At 50.5% G+C, this 22410-nt stretch overlaps 1 protein-coding gene across 7 annotated transcripts in view; it reads left to right on the top strand.

Moving 5' to 3' along the window:
• Positions 1-22410, top strand: part of LRRK1 (leucine rich repeat kinase 1) — a 148997-nt gene that overhangs the window by 90797 nt on the left and 35790 nt on the right. For all 7 annotated transcript variants that reach the window (XM_008998289.5, XM_054257195.2, XM_054257193.2 and 4 more), the window contains 13 exons: positions 9-136; positions 232-395; positions 1256-1393; positions 3841-3953; positions 4897-4973; positions 10460-10589; positions 11343-11455; positions 11874-12088; positions 14220-14384; positions 15342-15514; positions 16751-16871; positions 17129-17288; positions 18442-18718. In XM_008998289.5, coding sequence (XP_008996537.2) covers positions 9-136; positions 232-395; positions 1256-1393; positions 3841-3953; positions 4897-4973; positions 10460-10589; positions 11343-11455; positions 11874-12088; positions 14220-14384; positions 15342-15514; positions 16751-16871; positions 17129-17288; positions 18442-18718 — 1974 coding nt within the window. The remainder of the gene's footprint in view (positions 1-8; positions 137-231; positions 396-1255; positions 1394-3840; positions 3954-4896; positions 4974-10459; positions 10590-11342; positions 11456-11873; positions 12089-14219; positions 14385-15341; positions 15515-16750; positions 16872-17128; positions 17289-18441; positions 18719-22410) is intronic.

Here is a 22410-nt window from a genome sequence, read left to right as displayed (position 1 = left end):
CACCCCAGGCTACTTGACATTGACATTTCCAGCAACAAATTGTCCCACCTCCCGCCTGGATTATTGCATCTCTCAAAACTTCAAAAACTGTCAGCTTCAAAAAACTGTTTAGAAAAACTGTTTGAAGAGGGAAATGGTATGTTTTCTCATCAGTGACCTGAATGAATTAGTCATTTGCTTCTTGGTAGGGATATTTTTACCAATTCATACTTTGCCTCTTTTTTGTTTAAGCTACTAACTGGATCGGTTTACGGAAGCTACAGGAACTTGATCTCTCTGACAATAAATTGAAAGAACTCCCCGCCCTGTTTCTTCACTCTTTCAAGTCCCTCCATTCTCTGAACGTCTCCAGAAACAACCTAAAGCTGTTTCCAGATCCCTGGGCCTGCCCTTTGGTGAGTATTGTATCAAAAGTGGTGAAGCCAGCCTCAGAGGGGCTGCAGGTGCATTAGGTCAGCTCACCCCCTCGGCAGCCAAGCCGGGTAGCGGGACCTGGTTCCCACATTGTAGCATTGTCACTCAGCATACAGCGAGGCTGAGTGTCCCAGGCAGGTGACTCACCTGAAAGCCAGCCTGCCTGGCTCTGGGTTCAAGAACCACCCGGCAACACCCGCAGAACTTTACCCAGGGACAGCTTGCACCCTGGCACAGGACACGTTGTGCCTGAAAAAAGAGAGTTCAGTTCTTTTAGAACAACTATCACCCAAGAGTGAGAAATCATCAGTCTGCACTCACAGCAATGCTATTTAAATGGGGTTTTTGCTTCTGGGAAATTTTGCTGGTTAAAACAGATGGAACAGCATAAAGAGTGTGCGCGCGTGTGCGTGTGCGTGTGCGTGCGTGCGCGTGCGTGTGCGTGCGCGCATGTTCTGGTTGTTGGTTTTAAACCAGGAAACTTTCCATCACTGGCATTAGCGTTCCTGCTTTGACCATTTGTGTGTGGGAAACCAGCTTCTCACTGCAGCACGGTCCTAAATTCTTCTGTTATTTAGGACAATGGGCCGGAAGTTCTGGAATGAAGGAAAAAGACCATGAGCTCCCCCCAGGAAACCCCATTCCTGTCCCTTCCTTGGAGCAGGGGCGGGAGGACAGGGGCCGTGAGGGTGTGTGGCCTCCCAACAACCCTCACTCTCCTCCAACACACAACGTCGTTGTAATGGTCTGTTTTTAACATGCAATTTGGAGACAGTCTCATAGGCACGCCTGCATATAAAGAGCTAACTAATATACGTATTTTTTCTCATCAATCTCTTAGAAATGTTGTAAAGCTTCCAGAAATGCCCTGGAATGTCTGCCAGACAAAATGGCTCTCTTTTGGAAAAATCACCTGAAGGACGTGGATTTTTCTGAAAACGCACTGAAAGAAGTTCCCCTGGGACTTTTCCAGCTTGATGTAAGCCTAATAGCCCTTCCTTCCTTCCTCATTTTCAGCTTTTGAAAGAAAATTGCTCCACGTTGCAGTGAAATCCATGTGCTTTTCCTGAGCTTCTGAGACAAATGTAAGAGGAAAAGGTGAAGAAAAAGTTCAGCTGTCAGAAATACGCATGGCCGTGAGCAGTGGTGAGGGCAGCCCATGGAAAGCAGACGCAGCTATGTTGGGTGGCGGGGTGATGGTTTGTATCCCTCGGGACTTTAAGTCCACAGCCTGCCCGTCCACGAAGCTGAGTGGACACTGTGAACTCCAGAAAGGCCTTTCCCTGGAGTCCCGTGTGCCCACTCCAGCACAGAGGAGCCTTCTCACTTTAGGTTGCTTTAGGTGGTTGGCGGGTCTTTAGGCAGGCAGGCGATGGATCACACTCATTGCTTGGAGCTCTGGGCCAACCCCAGAACGGGCCCCATCAGTGCCTGCTCAAGGCATCAGGGCAGTCCCTCCAGAGGCCCTGTGGTAGACCCCCAGGCAGAGTGCCCCGGCTACCCTGCACCGGCGTCAGCCCCCGGTCCTGCCAGGCCACTTCCTGGGCCCCCACGAGCTCTCCTCCAAGGCCTGGTGCAGCGTCTTGTGTGTGGCAACCCCCACAAGGTAGCGAAAGCCCCTTCAGCGTGTGTATCCTCAGAGAAGAGGGGCCATCATGTCCTAGGCTCCTGACAAGCACAGGGCAAAGCCAGGGACCCAGGGACAGGACCTACACTGCTCAGAGGAAAAGAGCCACATGGGGTCACCCTCAGGGTTCCCACATCATACCCCTCACAGGGCCCTTCTGGCCTTCAGGCCTCGCCCACAGCCATCGGGGCCCTGCTCTGAGCCCGTCTTCTCATCTTCTCATATTTCACACCAACAACTCAGAGGCTTAGTTTTTTGGCTTCCCCCAAAGCTCAGAAGCAGCCAATCAGGAGAAGTGGAGCCTTGTCCCCAGCATCACCACGGACCTGAGGAATGGGTGTCTGCTCAGGGTCTCCTCCTCCACACTGGGAAGGGTTGGGTGGGTATGTGGGGCTTGGGGGGCCCTGCAGCCTGGCGCATGGCAGGACCTCCATAGAATTTCAGCAGATGGGGAGGGGCTGCAGTGGTTCTGATGGCAGGTGGTGGCCTGAGCCCCTTCGACAAGGCAAGAGACAGAAGCACTGGGAATGGAGAATTTAATGTAGGGCCACAAACAGACTGCAGCCCTCCTGATGCCACCCTGGTTGTGGGTGGGATAGTTGGTGGCTGTGGTGATGTCCTCAAGCAGGGTGACAGCATGTCCGTGGCACTCCTGTAAAGGAAAACATGGGCCAGGCACGAAGGCTCAGACCTGGGCGTGGTGACTGTGACCTGTACTCCCAGCACTTTGGGAGGCCAAAATGGGAGGCTAGCTTGAGGTCAGGAGTTTGAGGTTATAGTGAGCTATGATCGTACCGCTGTGCTCCAGCCTAAGCAACAGAGAGAGACCCTCTCTCTAAAAAGGTAAACAAAAAGAAATAATAACCAAAAACAAATAAAACATGTTGCAGGTCCAAGGTGGTACCTCCTCCCCATTAGTGACTGGGTTCCCGGCAGGGTCTGTTTGCAGTGGTGGGACTAAGGGAGGGGTAACAGCTAGAAGAGGGCACCCAGTTAGGGCAATTACCCTTGGTGGCACTGCCACCCCCGTCCCCAGAGCTGGGCCAGCCCAGGAGGCCACCCACCAAGAGGCAGCAGACACCAGCACCGTGCCAGACACACCCCACGCCACCCCCCCAGTGATGACCCGGTGTCCCCCGAAACATCAGAGTGTGGCACTTTCCCCAGAGAGGCCTCCAATAATCAATAATCAGCACTCTTTTTTTTTTTAAAGACAGAATCTCATTCTGTTGCCCAGGCTGGAGTGCAATGGTGAGATCTCAGCTCACTGCAAACCCCGCCTCTTGGGTTTAAGCGATTCTCCTGCCTCAGCCTCCTGAGTGTCTGGGATTATAGGAGTCCACATCACTCCCGGCTAATTTTTGTATTCTTTTAGTAGAGATGGGGTTTCACCATGTTGGCCAGGTTGGTCTCAAACTCCTGACCTCAGGTGATCTGCCCGCCTTGGCCTCCCAAAGTGCTGGGATTACAGGCCTAAGCCACCGCGCCTGGCCAATCAGCACTCTTACGAATGGAATCCTTCATGCTAACAACTAGCTGGGCTGCTTTCACTCTAGAATAATTGCCTTTCACTGACTTTGAGGGAAGTGCTCCTGTAGATAGCCCCGTCGCTCTGTGTGAGGTCACTTCTTGAGTTTGAAGAGACTGCTGAACCCCACACTACTGGGAGCTGTGTGAAGGTGAATTGGTTGGAATTGTTTCACTGCGCTTGGTCGGGAAACTGACTGGCTCTTCAGTCTCTCCTGCCTGCCTGTGTCTGATGCCATCTTTGCTTCTCTTTCCCTCCCTGTCTCTCTCAGGCCCTCATGTTCTTGAGGTTACAGGGAAACCAGCTGGTGGCACTTCCACCTCAAGAGAAGTGGACCTGCAGGCAGCTCAAAACCCTGGATCTCTCCAGAAACCAACTTGGCAAGTAAGCAGGGGCCTCTCCTCCCTGGCTGCTTCCAAAGCATGTGTGGGGCAACAGCTGAGCGGGTCCTTGGGATGGTGGCATGCCAGGGCTGCTGAACCACTGGCCCGGGGCTCACCAGCAGAAATCACTGCCTCACAGTCCTGGGGGCTGAAGTCCGGGGTGGCAGCGCCCACAGGGCTGCTTGATTTCTCCTGGGGCCCCTCTCCTTAGCTTGCAGACCCCGTCTTCCCGCTGTGTCCTAGCCGGCCGGCCCTCTGCGTGTCTGTGTCCTTATCCCCTCTTCTTACAAGGACACCAGTGACTGGATTAGAGTCCATCCTAATGACCTCATTCTAACTCAGTTACCTCTTGAACAGCCCTGTCTCCACATACAGTCACACTCTGAGGAATCGGAGGTTAGGGCTTCGACATAAGAATTTGGGGGGACAGAATTCAGCCCATCACGCTGTCCTTTCATTTCTAATTTTTAACCTTCTGGAGAATCTTGTCTCTTAGTTCAGCCCAAACTGTAACTCTATTCAAAAGTCTCTGCTGATCACTAACTGAAATGGATACAGAATTGAGTAAAACCACCCCGGACTTCAGCCCCCAGGACTGTGAGGCAGTGATTTCTGCTGTTGAGCCCCGGGCCGGTGGTTCAACAAAGCCTTCCGATAGGTGGAAAGCCAGGATGAGCCCAGCCAGCCTCTGGGGACCAGCGACCCCAGTTCATTTGCAGAAGGCCACTTCTTCATTATTACAGTGGAACTTGTACCCCAAAGAGGACCTCTGTGGGGGAAAGTGTGAAAAGCAGCCGCCACTGCAGCGTGCGCTCCTGCCAGGCCCTGAAGAGTTGCACCTGAATATCCCTCATCGCCGTGACTTGGCATGATAACATCACAGCCAAAATAGTAATGTTTTTCTTGTGATGTCCTCAAATTTTATCACTTTTTCCTCCCCACAGAAACGAAGACGGACTGAAAACAAAGCGTATTGCCTTTTTCACCACCAGAGGTCGCCAGCGCTCCGGGACTGAGGCAGGTGTGTGTTGGTTGGGAGATGCGGGGGATCCCAGATGAGACAGTGGGTAGCCTGGTTCTTACGCCACCGGTGAGGATCGCCCTTATCTTGGGCCTTCCCCTTCCATGCCCTGTTGCAATGCCAAAGATGCCCGTCGTCAAATGAAAATGCTGCACGTGAGCTGCGCCCATTCCTTATGTCCCACGTGTGACACACAAGTAAACTCGAGCCCCACTGTCCTGCATGGAGGCCACTGATACCAGCAGCTAACGTGTGCGTGTGGTCTGCACGCCAAGCACACGTTCACATACATAGACAGGTTATGTATGCGAAAGTCGCTCATCCTCCCAATGTGAGGTTTGGGCCACAGTTCCCCATTTTGCTCGTGAGGAGACTGAGGCTCCCAGGGTGCCTTAGCCATTCCAACATACCATCGGCCGAGCGCTTCAACAGCAGGCGTTTATCTTCTCACAGTTGTGGAAGCTGGATATCTGAGAGGAGAGCGCCACACTGTCAGGTCTCGGGGTCGGGGACTTTCTTCCTGGTTTCTTTCTCTCTGTGTCCTGAGATGGTGGAGAGAGGGAGAAGAACTCTGGTCCCTCCTCCTCGTCGTCGTCGTCCTCCTCCTCCTCCTTCTTCTCCTCCTCCTCCTCCTCCTCCTTCTTCCTTCTTCTTCTTCTTCTTCTTCCTTTTTTTTTTTTTTTTTTTTTGTGACAGAGTCTTGCTCTGTCACCCAGGCTGAAGTGCAGTGGCTCCATCTCAGCTTGCTGCAACCTCTGCCTCCCAGGTTCAAGTGATTCTCCTGCCTCAGTCTCCCAAGTAGCTGAGACTACAGGTACCTGCCACCATGCCTGACTAATTTTTGTAGTTTTACTAGAGATTGGGGTATCACCATGTTAGCCAGACTGGTCTTGAACTCCTGACCTCAAGTAATCCACCTGCCTCAGCCTCCCAAAGTGCTGGGATCACAGGCATCAGCCACCACACCTGGCCCCTCTTCTTATAAGAACGTTAATCCTATCATAAGGCCCCACCCTCATGAGTTCATCTAAACCCAGCTCAAATATCGCATCTCTCAATAGTATCACATTGGGTGTTAGAGTTTCAGATATGAATTCCGTGGGGAGCGGGGGACACAGTTCGATCCACGGCATAGGGACTGACTGATTTGTCCCAGGTCGTGTGTCTGCTTCTCAGTAGCAGAGCCAGGTTTCATCCCAGGACTGTGGGACTCCAGCCCTGGGCCAGGAGCCCAGTGCTGTCAAGTCTCTACTGCCACACAATGGCACCTCACAAAGCCCACACGGATCATGGCCACTTTTGGCTCCACAGGCTGAGGTGAGGCCGCGGTTGCACAGGAGCTTGTGGTCTTCCGCAAAACTCATCAGAGACAGAGCTTGTCCTAGTTTTGTACTGGTCACACAAGGCCAGCTCAGCACAGAGTATGTCTAGGGAAACAAGCTCTTTTTGTTCCATTATCTTCTGTGAGACACAGGGAAAGGTATGGAGCTGTCCCTTTCATTAAACAACCAGCTCTGCTTCTTAACCTCAAAGCTAAGACTTCCAAAGCCAGCCCCACTCACAGAAATATCCCTCAGGATACTGGCCCAGAAAATCAGTACCAACATCTAGGCCGTTTTAAACATAATACAGCTTTCTTCTTCAGTCTGATAGATGGATGTTGGCAAGGACAAATAGTGTGAGGTAGGGATAAGCTATACTACGGAGGTGAGGACTTATTTGCAGGAGGTGAATGAGGGAGTCTGCCACTGCTGCGCTCTTGGATGGACTGGTGTGCTTGTGTGTTTAGTAGGATACACATACAGATCTGTCACGAACGAGTGTGTGTGTTTATATGTGACTGAAAAAGGAATGTAAGTGGAACAGATAAGAGAGTTCAAAAATAGACCTAAGTAAATACAGAAATGTAATATATCAGGAGTCCCCAACACCCACCCAGGCAGCGAACTGGTGTTGATCTGTGGCCTGTTAGGAACCTGCCCACATAGCAGGAGGTGAGCGGTGGGCAAGTAGCATTAGCCCCACCTCCTGGAGATCAGCAGCATTAGATTCTCACAGGAGCTCCAACCGTGTCGTGAACTGTGCGTTCAAGGGATCTAGGTTGCGCATTCCTTATGAGAATCTAATGCCTGATGATCTGAGGTGGAACAGTTTCATGCCTAAACCATCCTCCTCATCAACCCTGCTGTCCATGGAGAAATTGTCTTCTGCAAAACCAGTCCCTGCTGCCAAAAGCGTTGGGAACTGCTATTATATAATATATGACAAAGACAGAATTTCAACTTAGTGTAAAAGGACGTTTGCTTGCTTTAGTAAATGGTGCTGGCATTCCTGCCTGGAAGGGGAACAAAACACGACACTAGATCACAAAAATGTCTATGTGGATAGCAGGTTTAAGTATAAAAAAAGAAAATAATGTTTAAGGAATATAGGTATAATTGGCTCTGAGAGAGATCTTTAAAAGCTAGTTGGGAGAAATCCAGGAATAATTTTTTTAAAGACTGAACTCATTGGCTTCATAAACACTCAAAGATTTTGTTCAGTAGAAAGTATCATCAACACAGTCATAATGCAAACAGACTAAGAAGAAATGTTTGCGACACACACAAATGGTTGCAACATAAATTGGCTTAAGTCCCTAGTATACAAAGAATGCTTACAAATTGGTTTAAAAAAAAAAAGCACAATAGGCAAAAAAAAAAAAAAAAAAAAAAATGGGCAAGGGATATAAAAAATTGACAGAAAAGGAAGTCCAGAGGGCCAGGAAATGAAAGAAAAGGTCCTTAACCACACAAATAGGAAAATGCAATTATGAATTTCATAACTGATCCTTTTTCAAACGAAGGGCCTTGGGACTTTAGAAATTGAGTCCAGACGTAGGGATTTCACTTGGAAGGAAGGGGAAACAAACACCGTCTTCTCCTTCGGGGCAGACAGGATGATGGGTATGAGAACAGGAGCTAGTGTCGACCTCAGTCACGCAGTCCACTTGCCGTGTGGATCAGAAATGCGTCTCCAGTTTAGAAATGCCAAATCCTTCCTGGGACCATGGAGGAGTGTGCAAGGAAGTGGCCCCGGCACTCAATGAGACCCCAGAAAGGAAAGTCACAGGCATGCACGGAAATGCACCGTAGGAACCAATGTTCTAGAAAATGACGGTTGGTGGCCCGAAGGAGTCTGTCTGGGGAGCCACGTGAGGGGGCTGTACCCCCGGGGAGCTTCTCTGGCAGAGGTGGATCTCGGCTTTGGTGGATGACAAAGGCCTCTTGATTCTTTCAACTTCATCTAGAAAGTCAAGGCCCACACCTGAGTGTAAAGGAGGCTCTTTGCAAACCCTTTTCCTCAGTAGGGTTATTCTCTCAGGGCGGTGGACCCTTGGGTAAGGAATTATCTATAAAAGACAGCTTGTTTGCAGAAGGATAGTAAAATTCCAAGTAGATTTATGTACATTCAAGGAGTCATATTTGTGCAGCGGCCTCATCCAAAAATAATTTGGATTGCCTTTTTACGGTAAAAATCAGACCAGCATAGTCATAAATAACTTATGAATAAATAATTACAGTTCATAAATACCTGGAGCTGTGTTCGCCCCAGCCCAGGGCCCATCCTGCTTGACACCGGGCTGGGAGGCGGGTTACAGGTGCTGCCTCTGTTAGCAATCACAGCTCCTCATTCCACCCGTCTGTTACTTAAAGAGGCTTCATAAACACTGTGGCGAGACTTTAAAATTGGAAAGCACAGAGGCCAGGTGGTAGAATGTGTTCTCTGCAAAGCAAGTAAGCCTTTCTCATTATTGCTGTTCTTTCACGAAAATGTGAATTACGGCAGGCTAACATTGATCATCCCTCTTCATTGGTGAAAAAAAAGGGAGCTTTCTGAACACTTCTTTACGGAACAAGGCCTCGTACAAAGCCATCTTTGGAAGGCTGGTGCACCTTGATTTCCACAGGGGCCCCCGCAGTGAGCCCCATTCACGGAACAGCCAGCCGGGCAGATTTTCCAGGCGTTGGTTTGGGTATTCCGTTATCGTCTCTACCTGAACGTTCTTGGAGGCCAGGTTACCCGTTACCATTGTTACCGCAGCTGCTTGTGTGGAAGTAAGCCAGCGCCGAGGCCGGGTAGCTGTGATCCGGAGCAACTGAGCCTGGTTTCAGCCCAACAAAAGAACCCCGCTTCTCTGTTTTCCGTGTCTGGCAGGGAACCTGTGAGAGGGCTTGGAGGCAGTCGCTTTGCCTTGAATTCTCGGAGCTCCCAGGCGTGCCGTCCTGCCACTCCCTGGGCCTTAGTAGAGAGGAAAAAGGCACTTCACAGATTCTGCTGAAATCCAAACCTCTGATTCCCATCGGTGCGTGTTTCCACGCTCTTTCTCAGCTCAAATGCTCTGGTGCCCAGGGAAACAGCCCATTCGACGTGATTTTCATGGCAATTGTATAGTAAGCCTAATTAATAAAGTCACTTAAATACCAAACGGCTGGCTGGTTTTTCAAAGAATGTCATCACAAGAAGCACGGAAACAGCCAACCTTAGTATACTTTCATTAACAAGCATTTTTCGTGGAAAAAGCGATGCATGTCTATTTAAAACACAGTTTTGAACACTAACAAAGGGCACGGGATAAACATTTGGTCTTCTAGTAATTCCCTTCCCCAGAGACGTCTCTGGTAACCATTGCGTTCATGTCTAACTGTATGTAACCTATATGCATACACATGTGCAGGTGTGGCGTGTGCATATAACATACACAGAGTGCGTGTGTGTGCATGAGTGTGCGCATTTTCTGGCACACTAATGAGCCTTCTAGATAGCTGGTTGTGAACTTTTTTTTCTTGAGACAGAGTCTTGCTCTGTCATACAGGCTGGAGCGCAGTGGTGCAATCTTGACTCACTACAGGCTCCGCCTCCCAGATTCAAGCAATTTTCCTGACTCAGCCTCACGAGTAGCTGGGATTATAGCTGCCCGCTACCACGCCTGGCTACTTTTTGTATCTTTAGTAGAGACGAGGTTTCACCATCTTGGCCAGGCTGGTCTTGAACTCCTGACCTCATGATCCACCCGCCTCGGCCTCCCAGCGTGTTGGGATTACAGGTGGGGGCCACCAGCCTGGCCGCACTTTGCCTTTTCAATTGATGGGTAGCTCTTGAGTGTCACTTCATCCCCCGTACGTGTAGACCTGCCCCGTGCTTTGTAATAGTTGCAATTATTCTATTACTCATGGAACCAACCGCCTGTGGTTGAGCTCATAGGTTGTCATAGGTTGTCCTCTGTCTCTGCCACTGAGTGTCCTCCTCCTCACATCTTTGCCACACATGCATGCAAGGATGTCCATAGAATTAGAATCACTAGGTTGATGAGGTGAGCATTTGGTTCGCTAGGTTTGCCAGAATGCCCTCTGGAGGTTGCATCAGTTTATACACCCACCTGGCCACCACGCTGTGATGGCCCAGAATGCTTTTTAAATGCAGTCTGCTTTGCCATGTCTTTGCAGCATGTGTACTGGAATTTCCAGCCTTCCTGAGTGACTCTTTGGAAGTCCTTTGCCTGAACGACAACCACCTTGACACAGTCCCTCCCTCGGTTTGCCTGCTGAAGAGCCTATCAGAGCTCTACTTGGGGAAGTAAGTACTCATCTGGAGGGGCCGTGCTGGCTGCTGACCCAGTGAGGCACAGTGCCCATCCCTAAACCAGCTGGGACACAGAAAGCCAGGCAGAAAGAAGCCATTGACTCTTCAAGAAGCAGCAGTGGGATTTTTCAGAACAGGGCTTGATCAAGGTGGGAGGGAGAAAGGAAGATGGGGCAGCGATGGGATGAGACGCACGTTAGCTGCAGCACTCGGGCTGTGATGAGGAGAAGCACTCGGTCATCCATCCTTTCATTACTGAGCTTTCATTGCATGCCAGCTACTGCCAGGGCTTCTAGGCAGTGTGCACACCTTGATGAAAATGTAAAATGTTATATCAATATTAAAGTGACATCGCCTCTTCAAGAAGAGGTAGTGATCATCTCTATGGTGATGTAGTTGGTAGCAGAGACAGGGAAGCTGGAGGAGGGGACTCAATTCTAAGCCATGGGGATTTGCAGAAGATAGCGCTGCCCTTTCTACCACTGACCCTTCAGGGAGAAAGGCTTTGGAATTAGTGTTGAAATCAGGTCCTGAGGTGCGGGTTTTGGGGTGCAGGCTGTCAGTGGCCTCAGCAGGCTGCAGAGGCTGACAGAAGTCATGTGTGTATGTGTGTGTGCGTGCATATGTGTGCTTGCGTGTACATGCGTGCGCGTGTGTGCGTGTGTGTATGTGTGTGTGCGTGTGTGTGTTTACGTGCATGGTCTGGACACACCTGTATTCTCTCGTGATGGGCACACGTGTCTTCAGCAACCCTGGCCTCCGGGAGCTCCCTCCTGAGCTGGGGCAGCTGGGCAACCTCTGGCAGCTGGACACTGAAGACCTGACCATCAGCAATGTGCCTGCAGAAATCCGAAAAGAAGGTAGGGCATCCACAGCTCTGTCCCCTGCCATCACCTTGGAAAGACAACTCAAGTCCACTAGTTAAGTTCTGGGGGTAGAAACAGTTGGTGACCTATGGAGCCCACCTCCAGGTTCCAGGTTTGGCAAGATGCTATAAAATTGTCCCTAAAGCAGTCATTACTGAGGGTCACTATATTGAGAATGGCCAGGTGATAAACCTGGGACCTCCTAGGCAGCAAGGGCTTTGTCTATAGGTTCTTGCCTTTGAGACTTCACTTTCGGGGTGATTAGTGTCACTCCTTCCCTCCACCTGCTCCAATGTTCCTTAACTGTCCCCATCAGAACACAAAGAAAGTTTCTTCACGACAGGATTTTGTGTTCTAAGAGAAGTGAGCATGTTCCCATGCACCTACCTTTCCCCTTTATGATTCTGCACAGGCCCCAAAGCAATGCTGTCTTACTTACGAGCTCAGCTGCGGAAAGCAGAGAGGTGCAAGCTGATGAAGATGATCATCGTGGGTCCCCCGCGCCAGGGCAAGTCCACCCTCCTGGAGATCTTACAGACGGGGAGGGCCTCCCAGGTGGTGCACGGCGAGGCCACCATCAGGACCACCAAGTGGGAGCTCCAGAGGCCAGCTGGCTCGAGAGCCAAGGTCAAGAGTCCCTGTGCGCAGTGTCCCTGTGGGCGGGCGGGACATCCCTTGGACTCCTCTCTCTTCTCCACAGAGAACCCAGGGTTTTCTCAGCCTGATGTCCAAAGCCAGAACCTTTGCAGGAGCCACTGTGTACTGTTCTGTACCAGCTTCTGCCAAGAGCAGCACATCGTCTCTTGATGTGACTTTGTAGTTTTTTCCTTTCTTTTCTTTGAGACAGTGTCTCCCTCTGTCACTCAGGCTGGATGTATCCTCAACCTCCCAGCTTAAACGATCCTCCTGCCCTGTGTGTTTTTGTGATTGTGAACTCAAAGCTTTGGGCCAGTGGTTCTTAACCCTGACTGTCCATTAGATTTCCTTGAGGAGCTTTTAAAGATAGCACTGCCCAGGCCTCACCTCACTGCTCTTTGACCCCAAGGATTCAAGTTCAAGTGGTCCGGGGTAAGGCACCCCCAGGGCTGAGCATAACCACTGTTGCAGACAGTGAAACACACCAGCATCTGCCCTCTAATGAGGAAGCTAAAAGCACTCCGGGACTTAATGCCCTGTCCTCCCTGATACCTGCTTTCACCCCAGGTTCTGAAAAGTCCTGTTTCTAAGCCCTACTGAAAATAAATCCATCACTGCTTGAACCTGGGAGGTGGAGTTTGCCAAATCGCGCCACTGCACTCCAGCCTGGTGACAGAGTAAGACTCCATCTCAAAAAAAAAAAAAAAAAAAAAGGAGTTCATCACTGAACCTATTAGTCATCCTGCTTTCCATTCAGTGCCAGGCAAATGGAAAGGAACATTTTCCTGTTCATGAAACAGAGAATAGAGCCCATGAACTATAGGTGGGATCTCTATCCCTGGAATAGAGCAGGGCAGTTTGCTCTTTCTCTGAGCTTGGGGAGCAAACACACATAGATAAGGCCTTCCTCATCAGCTCTATTTGCGTTTCTGCCACCCTGTGGCTCCTTGGGATACAAGGGGCAAGGAGACTGCTTCACTATGGAAAACTGAGGAGCCCTGAGGTCCAGATGTTTCCTGATTTTCCGCCAAGTCCCACACAGTGCCAGCCAGACACCGTAGCACCTTTCACACACAGCAACGTTCCAAGCCTTGTTTGAGAACTTAGGCATTAAAGCTGTGCATCTATTCTAGCGCAGACTCGAAAGCTGGTCCTCCAAAGGATGGAGCGCTGCCTGCTGGGGCTAGAACAGTCAACACAACAATCAATGCCGGGCCCATTCTAGAGCATTCCAGGAGCAAATCCAACTGAGTCTAAAAGTTCTCTCCAGGGCCCAGAATCCTCTGCCTTGTCTCCTGCTCTGCTTTTTTCTTAACAATGATGCAATCTCATTTCTTCTCTTAGCTTCCTCTAGCTGAGGCCTGAAGGGTGAATTAGTGCTTCTATTTTTCCTGGCCTTCAGCCCCCACTTCCCTTCTGCGGTGACTAAAGCCCCACCCTTTAGTGGAAGGACAGTCCTGTGCAGCTCTCTGCGTGGCTGGCCTTAGCCGGTTGAGAACAGCTGTTTTCATCTTTATACAAAACCAGGTCAGCATGCTGTCTTGGAGGCCGACACTGCCTCACGGAGATGACTCCTTTCTGTGGAAAACTGTAGCCCTAGCTTCCAGGACCACACTCTTACCTCATGCAATGACAGAGAAACCACCGTTTACACAGCCGTTCCCGGCACCCCGACAGCTCATCTTTTGTTTCATTCCCACACAGTGGAAGGGAGTTTCCCAGCATCCTTCGGGGGCGCTGCCCTCTGACCCCATCTCCTGCTCTTGCCCTGGCACAGAGGGAGGCTGAACCCCAGCGCAAGCCATGACATCAGAGTGCAGCTTCCTCCCACAGGGTGTCCCCCAGCATCTGCAGCCCAGACAGAGGCCCATGCCCTCTGATGTCTGTCCCGGGCCTGGCCCCTGCTCTGCTAGGAGTAGACAGAAGCCCACCCCATGCCACAGGACCCCTGTCCCTCGCCCAGATCCTGCTTCCTAAGATAAACAACAGGGTGTCCAGAATTTTCCCATGGTTGTCTCAGCCCCTCAAGTCCAGCCTCCAGAGTTATCAGTGGTCTCCGTTTGATTTACTGAAGGCTTTGTCTCTAAAATGCCTCCCTGTTGCTGCCTTGTTGCTCAAGTAGGTTGAGTCCGTGGAGTTCAACGTCTGGGATATCGGGGGACCGGCCAGCATGGCCACTGTCAACCAGTGCTTCTTCACGGATAAGGCCCTGTACGTGGTGGTCTGGAACCTGGCGCTGGGGGAGGAGGCCGTGGCCAGCCTCCAGTTCTGGCTGCTCAACATCGAGGTGAGGACACCCGCCGCCGGCCATGCCGTTTCCATTCCCAGAGCTTCTCTCAAGCATCCGCTGTACTTAGAAAAAAGGGATTCTGTTCCACAGAGGGCCCAGAACCGTGGTCCTGCTGCTCTGCACAGTGAGGCACTTGAAACCTTCCTCTGCTGAGGGCTGGCGGTGCTCTTGTAATTTCCCTGCTTCCCTTACATTTAGGAACCCCACCCTTGGATCCAAAAGGGCAGCAGGGTCCCCTTCCTGGTGTAAAGGTGTCCTTGTCTCCCTGCCTCAGATGGCTGCTGTCATTTCTGAAGGGTCAGAAATCCCTCCCCACAAGTCCCACTCAGCACCCCTTGTAGAGGAGGTCACAGAGCACCATAGAAACCCCTCAATGCAGCAGTCCCTGGGGTTCACAGTAATGAAGAGCATGAGCGCTGCCTGGGCTGACAATCCTATAGCAGTCTGTTCTGCATTACTGTAAAAGATTGCCCGAGACTGGGTAATTTATGAAGAAAAGAGTGTTTACTTGGCTCACGGTTCCGCAAACTGTACAAGCATGGCTTCAGCGCCTGCTTGGCTTTTGCTGAGGCCTCAGGAAGCTTCTAGTCATGGCAGAAGGGAAAGAGAGCTGACAGGTCACATGGTGAGAGAGGGAGCAGGAGAAAGAGGAGGAGGAGCCAGGCTCCTTTTCACAATCAGGTGAACTCGCTCATTACTGCAGGAGGGCACAAAGCCATTCATGTGGCATCTGCACCCATGACCCAGCCTCCCATCAGGCCTCCCCTCCAACACTGTGGATCACATTTTAACATGGGAGTTGGAGGGGACACACATCCAAACCATCTCAAGGCTGCAGATTGGTGGCTGAGCAGGGCCCACGGCATCCAGGGTCAGCACACCTGCAGGGAGCCCTGTCTTGTCCCCTGTTCACTGAACAGAGACAGTACTCAGCCTTGGCGTTCTCTGTTACAGGCCAAGGCCCCAAATGCCGTGGTGCTGGTGGTCGGGACACACCTGGACTTAATTGAAGCCAAGTTCCGCGTGGAAAGGATTGCGACGCTGCGCGCCTACGTGCTGGCGCTCTGCCGCTCCCCATCCGGCTCCCGGGCCACAGGCTTCCCGGATATCACCTTCAAACACTTACAGTGAGTGCCCAGCCTCTAGCTGCTCCTGCCTTCCTGTGGGTGCCGGCTGCTGATCTATCCTGGGATCTGCTTACAGAGAGCTCCTGAGGCTGGGTGGGGCTAGGCCCCTTCCCTGGCCAAGGGTGGCAGCCTGCAGAGCTGACCCAGTCTTGGAGAGGGTGAAAATCCACTGGACGGCTGGCTGAATGAGGCCTGGAGATGCCCCCTCTGTGCTTCCTTTCTGCCTCCTCCCCATCCCCAGGGCCAGTACTGAAAATGCATGCTGCCCATGCAACTAGGAGGCTGAACGTGGGCACCACCCATCCAATGGCTGTCCATCTCATTGGTCAATCACTGATCATGGGCAGACCCCGGGGAGGGTGTGTCCTTGTCCACCACTCAGATCTGATGCAAGTCTGGGAGGGAGAGCCCAGCCCTGCATCACGTCTGAGTGGTCCTGAGAGCAGCCTTCAAGTCACAGAGGGCCAAGAGTTGGGAGGGGCTTTTGGGTAGGCATCAGGATGGGTCCATGCAGGTAAGTCCAACTTCCCTGGACTCACCACCTGTCACTGGACCTTCACGATATCCCTGTGGGTTGTGGAGATTGTTGTGTCACTTTGTAGATGAAGAAGCTGAGGTTCCGCAAATTAAGGGTGCCCTGATGAGAGTGAAATATACTGCACATTGCAGCGGCTGCACTGGTGGCTCTCAGATTCCCTCATCCCGGGTGGAGCGCCGTGGGTATTCACTGCACATTGCAGCGGCTGCACCGGGGGCTCTCAGACTCCCTCATCCCGGGTGGAGCGCCATGGGTACTGGTGCACAGGTCAGCCTGGGGATACAGTGGCCTGGCTCAGAATAATACAGGATGAGGCTTTCAAGAGTTCCTGCTGTGCCCTTGAGAAAGCCCCATGTGATAAGAGGGTGCTAGCTCTAGATCAGAACCCGCGTCCAGCCTATGTGAGTCTGTGCCTGCCCAGCCTGTGCCCTTGGGGGTCTCAGTGAACCTCTGGACCTCACTTCCCTCTGCTGTCAAGTGCCGTGTGTAGTCCTGGAAGACAGACTAAAGTGACACAGTGTCGGGCACCAGCACAGTGGTTCGTACCAAACAAGGCCTCAATAAACTTCTTGTGTCGTCTTTCATGAGTTCTCCAGACTTGCCAGCATTCAGGACAAACATCCTTGGAACACAGAGAAGCTGCTGTGCTTCCTCGGAGTGGGGCACGATGAGTAAACGCGGGTCTTTTTTGCACACAGTGAGATTTCCTGCAAGAGCCTGGAAGGTCAGGAAGGGCTGAGGCAGCTCATCTTCCACGTCACGTGCAGCATGAAGGACGTGGGCAGCACTATCGGCTGCCAGCGACTGGCAGGAAGGCTGGTGGGTACCTTGCTCATCCAGTTTAAACCAGAGGGCATGCTTCCCCTTGTTGGGGATCTGCACTGTGCCCCCTCCCCTGTGAAAGCCATGTCTGTGTTGCAAGGCCTCAGTGGTTCCTGGTGAGGGAGGGTCAGGACAGAAGACAGTGGGTGAAAATGTCCCACCCTTTCAGGTGGCAGGGACCAGGCAGGATCTGCCCAAGCTGGTGGGCACAACTTGGGACCTGAGGGACCCTGCCTTGCCTATCTGTCCCCCAGATTCCCAGGAGCTACCTGAGCCTGCAGGAGGCTGTGCTGGCGGAGCAGCAGCGCCGCAGCCTGGACGACGATGTGCAGTACCTGACGGACAGGCAGCTGGAGCAGCTGGTGGAGCAGACGCCCGACAATGACATCAAGGACTATGAAGACCTGCAGTCAGGTGGGTGGGGCTGGGGTGGGGAGCAGGGTGCCTGTGAGAAATGGAACCATCTGCACTTGCTATCTTTAGCTTGGCCCTCAGTAATGAGTGAGATCCCAACACTCAGCCTGCATTTCTGCCTCCCATCCGCCTCCCCTTCCTCCTTCCCTCCCACCCTTCTTTCCTTGAAGGGAGAGAATACAAAGAGCTACTCTACACCAGCATTGTGTTGGCCACAGGGGCAGACATACAAGCTAATGGGCTGGCCCCTGACCTCCAGGGCTGACGGGTCTAGTCAGGGAGACAGAGGTCAATTAATAGTCGGTTCTTGATTCTCATTATCCACAGGAGTTATGTTCTGTGAAGTCACTGTGATCACTGAAATAGCAAATACTGAACCAGTGCTCCTAGGAGAGATGCTGGTGTAGGTTCCTGCGAGCTTCTGGTCACAACAGTCTCATCAGCTTATCAATACAGAACCTCGTTTTATGTGTGCTGCTGCTTAAAGACACCGTACTTAATATATGTTGCTGATTTATTGGCATCGAATTCATGGTTGACAGCACTATCGCTCATTCCTGAAGAAAGCTTATGTAACACACGGGTTTTTTTCCATAAAGCACATCGCAGCCTTCTCACACTTAGGGAAATACAGTGCTTCAGCACTTCACTTGGCTCCACTTTAAACAATAAACACGTCAACAAAAACCACAAAAATGTAAAAATCATGGCACTGACGTAGACCACTAAGAGGCCACTTGTTTTCAGCATGAGAGCTGAGAGCGTTGCCCTGTTCAGCCTCTGCTGGGAATGTGCACATTGGTCAATGCAGATTTTTCACTGGTCAGCACATGTCTGTAAATAACATTGATTTTGGGATCACAGATAGATTTTAGCCAGAAGGTAAATTTGCAAAGGCAAAATCCACAAATGTTATGAGGATCAACTGTGGTTACCGAAGTGGCCCTCAGTCCAGGACTTTGGCAAGAGTTACCATGGGCCACCAGGGAACCAGTGACCAGGCTGCCCACCTGCCTAAAGTGTCCAGCGTGTCGGGCATGTTGGTTTCTTCCTAGGAAGAATTTGTGACCTGGGTCCTTTCGGAAAGAGGGCCACCCCGGAGTCCCTTTTGCCCCTTTGTCTGACTACTGCTTCCTCTTCTTGCCTGGGGCAGCCATCAGCTTCCTCATAGAAACCGGAACTCTGCTACACTTCCCGGACACCAGCCACGGCCTGAGGAACCTCTACTTCCTTGACCCTATCTGGCTGTCCGAATGTCTGCAGAGGATCTTTAACATTAAGGGCTCGCGGTCAGTGGCCAAGAACGGGGTGATCAGAGCAGAAGACCTCAGGATGCTGCTGGTAGGGACCGGCTTCACACAGCAGACAGAAGAGCAGTACTTCCAGTTCCTGGCCAAGTTTGAGATCGCCCTGCCCGTCGCCAATGACAGGTGAGGACACAGACTTACCAGGCCAGGCTGTGCAGGCTGCTCCCCAAAAAGGGAGTTGAGGTCTGGAGCCACTGGTGCCCTGAACAAGATTTCCAGGGATCTGTGCTGCCACTGCTGCACCCCCAAACCCAGGGACAGGCCAGCACCTGATGACCTGCCTGCCTGGCCGGGGTCAGCGGGACAGTGAGCACAGCTGGCCCCCTGTGCCACGGGCTTCTGTTCAGGAAGTTAAAATAAATACACTTATTGAAAAAGTGCAGGAAAACATGTAAGGATGGCATTAAAAATAATTTGTGGGCATTTCAGTTTTCAGGGGCTTGATGCTTCGTTATTTGGTAAAAGAGAGTAAGTGGCCTGGTGAGGTGGCTCACGCCTGTAATCCCAGCTCTTTGCAAGGCTAAGGCAGATGGATCACTTGAGGTCAGGAGTTTAAGACCAGTCTGACCAACATGGTGAAACCCCATTCCTGCTAAAAATATAAAAATTAGCTGGGTGTGCTAGCAGGTGCCTCTAATCCCAGCTACTTGGGAGACTGAGGCAGGAGAATGGCTTGAACCCAGAAGGCAGAGGTTGCAGTGAGCAGGGACCGTGCCTCTGCACTCTAACCTGGGCAGCAGAGTGAGACTCCTTCTCAAACAAACAAAGAAACAAAAAAGTGAGTGAGCTAGAATGTGCATGCTTATTACACAGCCCAGCTTCAAAATGTAGTCCAGCATGATTAAATCATGAGACAATGTGATCAGCTGCTCCAGAGCAGATGGTCTAAGGGTCAAATGGAGGCTTTCTGTATAGTAGCTAATCCTTGCCTCTTTCCCTGGACTTCTCCCGGATCTGTAACACACCCAGGTCTCCCCAGTCCTAAACTGCAAACAAAACAAACGAGCCTCCCTTCTCATTTTCCTTCCTCCTTTCCTCGCTCCCCAGCACCTGCTACCCCTCATCACTTTTGCTGGTTGCCAGGCAGCCTACTAGGTGCCCCCAGGTACCCCTCCTATCCTCCGCCGAACCTGCCCCAAGTACTGACCCTCACCTCCGGAGGGCCTTCTCCATGATGGGACCCTGCCACCCTCCCAGCCTCCAGTGTCCTCAGCAGGCCCCTCCCCTGCACTTTCCTCAAGCCATCGGTTCAGCTGCCTTGGTCCTCCATGCCCCAAGGGAACAATCCCCAGATTTTCAGCAGGGCCCACCCTCCAGAGGCTCCGGCCTGGGCTTCCAAATTGCTCCTGCCTAGAAATCTGGCATGGTGACCAACTGAGCATGTCTGAGACTCCTGCTTTCTCTCCTCTGCTGTCTGGTCGCACCGATCACCTCCACCGTGGAACTGTGCTTGGGGAGTGGCACTCTAAGCTCAAAATTCCTCTCTGTACCCCTGACGTCCAGTCCTCACCCCACCTGCCATGACATAGCCCTGCTGTCTCCCATGAAACAGTTCTTTTGTCTGGCCCTTTCCTCCTTGTGCCACCCACATCTGCTTCTGGGTTGTTTTTTGTTTTTGTTTTTACAGTTTTAAATATTTTTTCCATAAGTTATTGGGATACAGGTGGTATTTGGTTACATGAGTAAGTTGTTTAGTGGGGATTAATGAGCTTTTGGTGCACACATCACTCAAACAGGATACACTGTACCCTATTTGTGTCTTTTATCCCTCACCCCCTTCAGAATCTTTCCCCCAAGCCCCCAAAGTCCGTTGTGTCATTCTTATGCCTTTGCACCCTCATAGCTCAGCTCCCCCATATCAGTGAGAACATACAATGTTTGGTTTTCCATTCCCGAGTTACTTCACTTAGAATAATAGTCTCCAGTCTCACCCAGGTCGCTGCAAATGCTGTCAATTCATTCCTGTTGATGGCTGGGTAGCATTCCATCATAGGTAAAGTTTAATTACAGTGAAATGCACAAATCGCTAGTGTTCAAAACAGTGACTTTTGACAAATGCATACAACTGTGCAAGCAGCACCTGCATCAAGATACAGGATGTTCCTGTCATCCCGGAAGTCCCCTCACACTCCCTTCCGGTCATTTCCCATCCGTATCACCACCAGCACTCTGAGTTCTAGCACCAGAGCCTGGTGTTCCCTGTTCTTGAACTGCTCGACTGCACAGAGTCACACGGTATGGTCTCTAATCGGCTTCTCCCACTAAACATCATGCGTCTGAGCTCCATCTGCGTGGTTGTGTGTATCAGAAGTTGGTTCTTTTTGTTGCTGAGTCGTATTCCACTGTATGGCTCTACTGCAATTTGCTTATCCACTCACCCGTTGATAGACATTAGCATGGTTTCCAGCTCTGGGCTGTTACTGTTTACACTGCTGTAAATAGTCTCAAGTCTTTTTGTAGACACATGTTTTCTTTTCTCTTGGGTAAAAACTAGGAGTGGAATTGCTGGGTCATAGAGTGTAAGTTTAATTTTATAAGAAATCACCAGGCTGTCCCCCAAACGATTGTGTGTTCTTCCAAGAGACTGTAAGTTCCATTTCCTCCCCAGTATTTGTTGGCTCTAGGTCTTTCTGATTTTAGCTATTCTAGTGGATGTGAACATGTCCTTGACTGTGGCTTTACTTTACATTTTCTTCATGACTAATGAGGTCGAATACCTTTCATGAGCTTAATGACCATTGGTCTATCTTCTTTTGTGAAGTGTCTGTTCAAGTTTTATGTCTATTTTATGATTAGAATGTTTTCCTTCTTGGTACTGATATGTACTTCTTTATATCTTCTGGATACAAGTTCTTTCTCCAATATATGATTTGCAAACATTTTCTCCCAGTCTGTGACTTGCTTTTTTTTTTATATTAATGAAGTCTAACTTTTTTATTTTGTGATTACTGCTTTTTGTGTCATCTTTAAGAGATATTTGATTATACCACAATCTTGATGATATTTCTATATTTTTCTTCTAGAAGGTTTGTAGTTTAGCTTTTACTCCCAGGCCTATAATCTACGTAAAATTAATTTTTGTATATGGGGTAAAGTAGGGGGTTGAGGTCCATTTTTTCCCCATATATTTATCTGGGTGTTCCAGAACCATTTGTTGAAAAGATTTTCCTTTCCCCATTGAATTACCTTGATTTCCTCCTCAAAAATCGGTTGGGTGGGTATATTTCAGGACTCTCTTTTGTTTCACTAACCTATGTACCTGTCCTTACACCAGTGCCAAACTCTAATCATTGTAGCTTTAGAGTAAGGCTTGAAATCAGGTCGTGTGATCCTTCTGTATCAGTTTCCTGTGGCTGCTGTAAGGTACCATGAACGTGGCATCTTAAAACAACACACATCTATTCCCTTACATTTCTGGAAGCCAGAAATCCAAAATCCGTTTCCCTGGTCCAAAATCAAGACATCAGCAGGATCAGGCTGCCTCTGGAGGCTCTGGAAGAAAACGCATTCTCTTATCTTTTCCAGCCTCTGGAGCTGCATTTATTAGCTCACATTTCTTTTATTGATACATAATATTTTACATACATATGGCGTACGTGTGAGTATTTTTTACATGCATAGAATGTGGAATGATCAAGTCAGGGTATTTGAGGTATCCATCACCTTGAGTATTATCCTTTCTATGTGTGGTATCATTTCAAGTCCTCACGTCTAACTACTGTGAAATATACAATGTATTCTTGCCAGCTATAGTCACCCTCATCTGCTATTGATCATTAGAACTTACTTCTTCTAACTGTTTATACTCATTCAGC

Source organism: Callithrix jacchus, chromosome 6, assembly GCF_049354715.1.
Source record: "Callithrix jacchus isolate 240 chromosome 6, calJac240_pri, whole genome shotgun sequence".
Taxonomy (NCBI): domain Eukaryota; kingdom Metazoa; phylum Chordata; class Mammalia; order Primates; family Cebidae; genus Callithrix; species Callithrix jacchus.
This window is presented reverse-complemented; position numbering and strand designations above follow the sequence as displayed.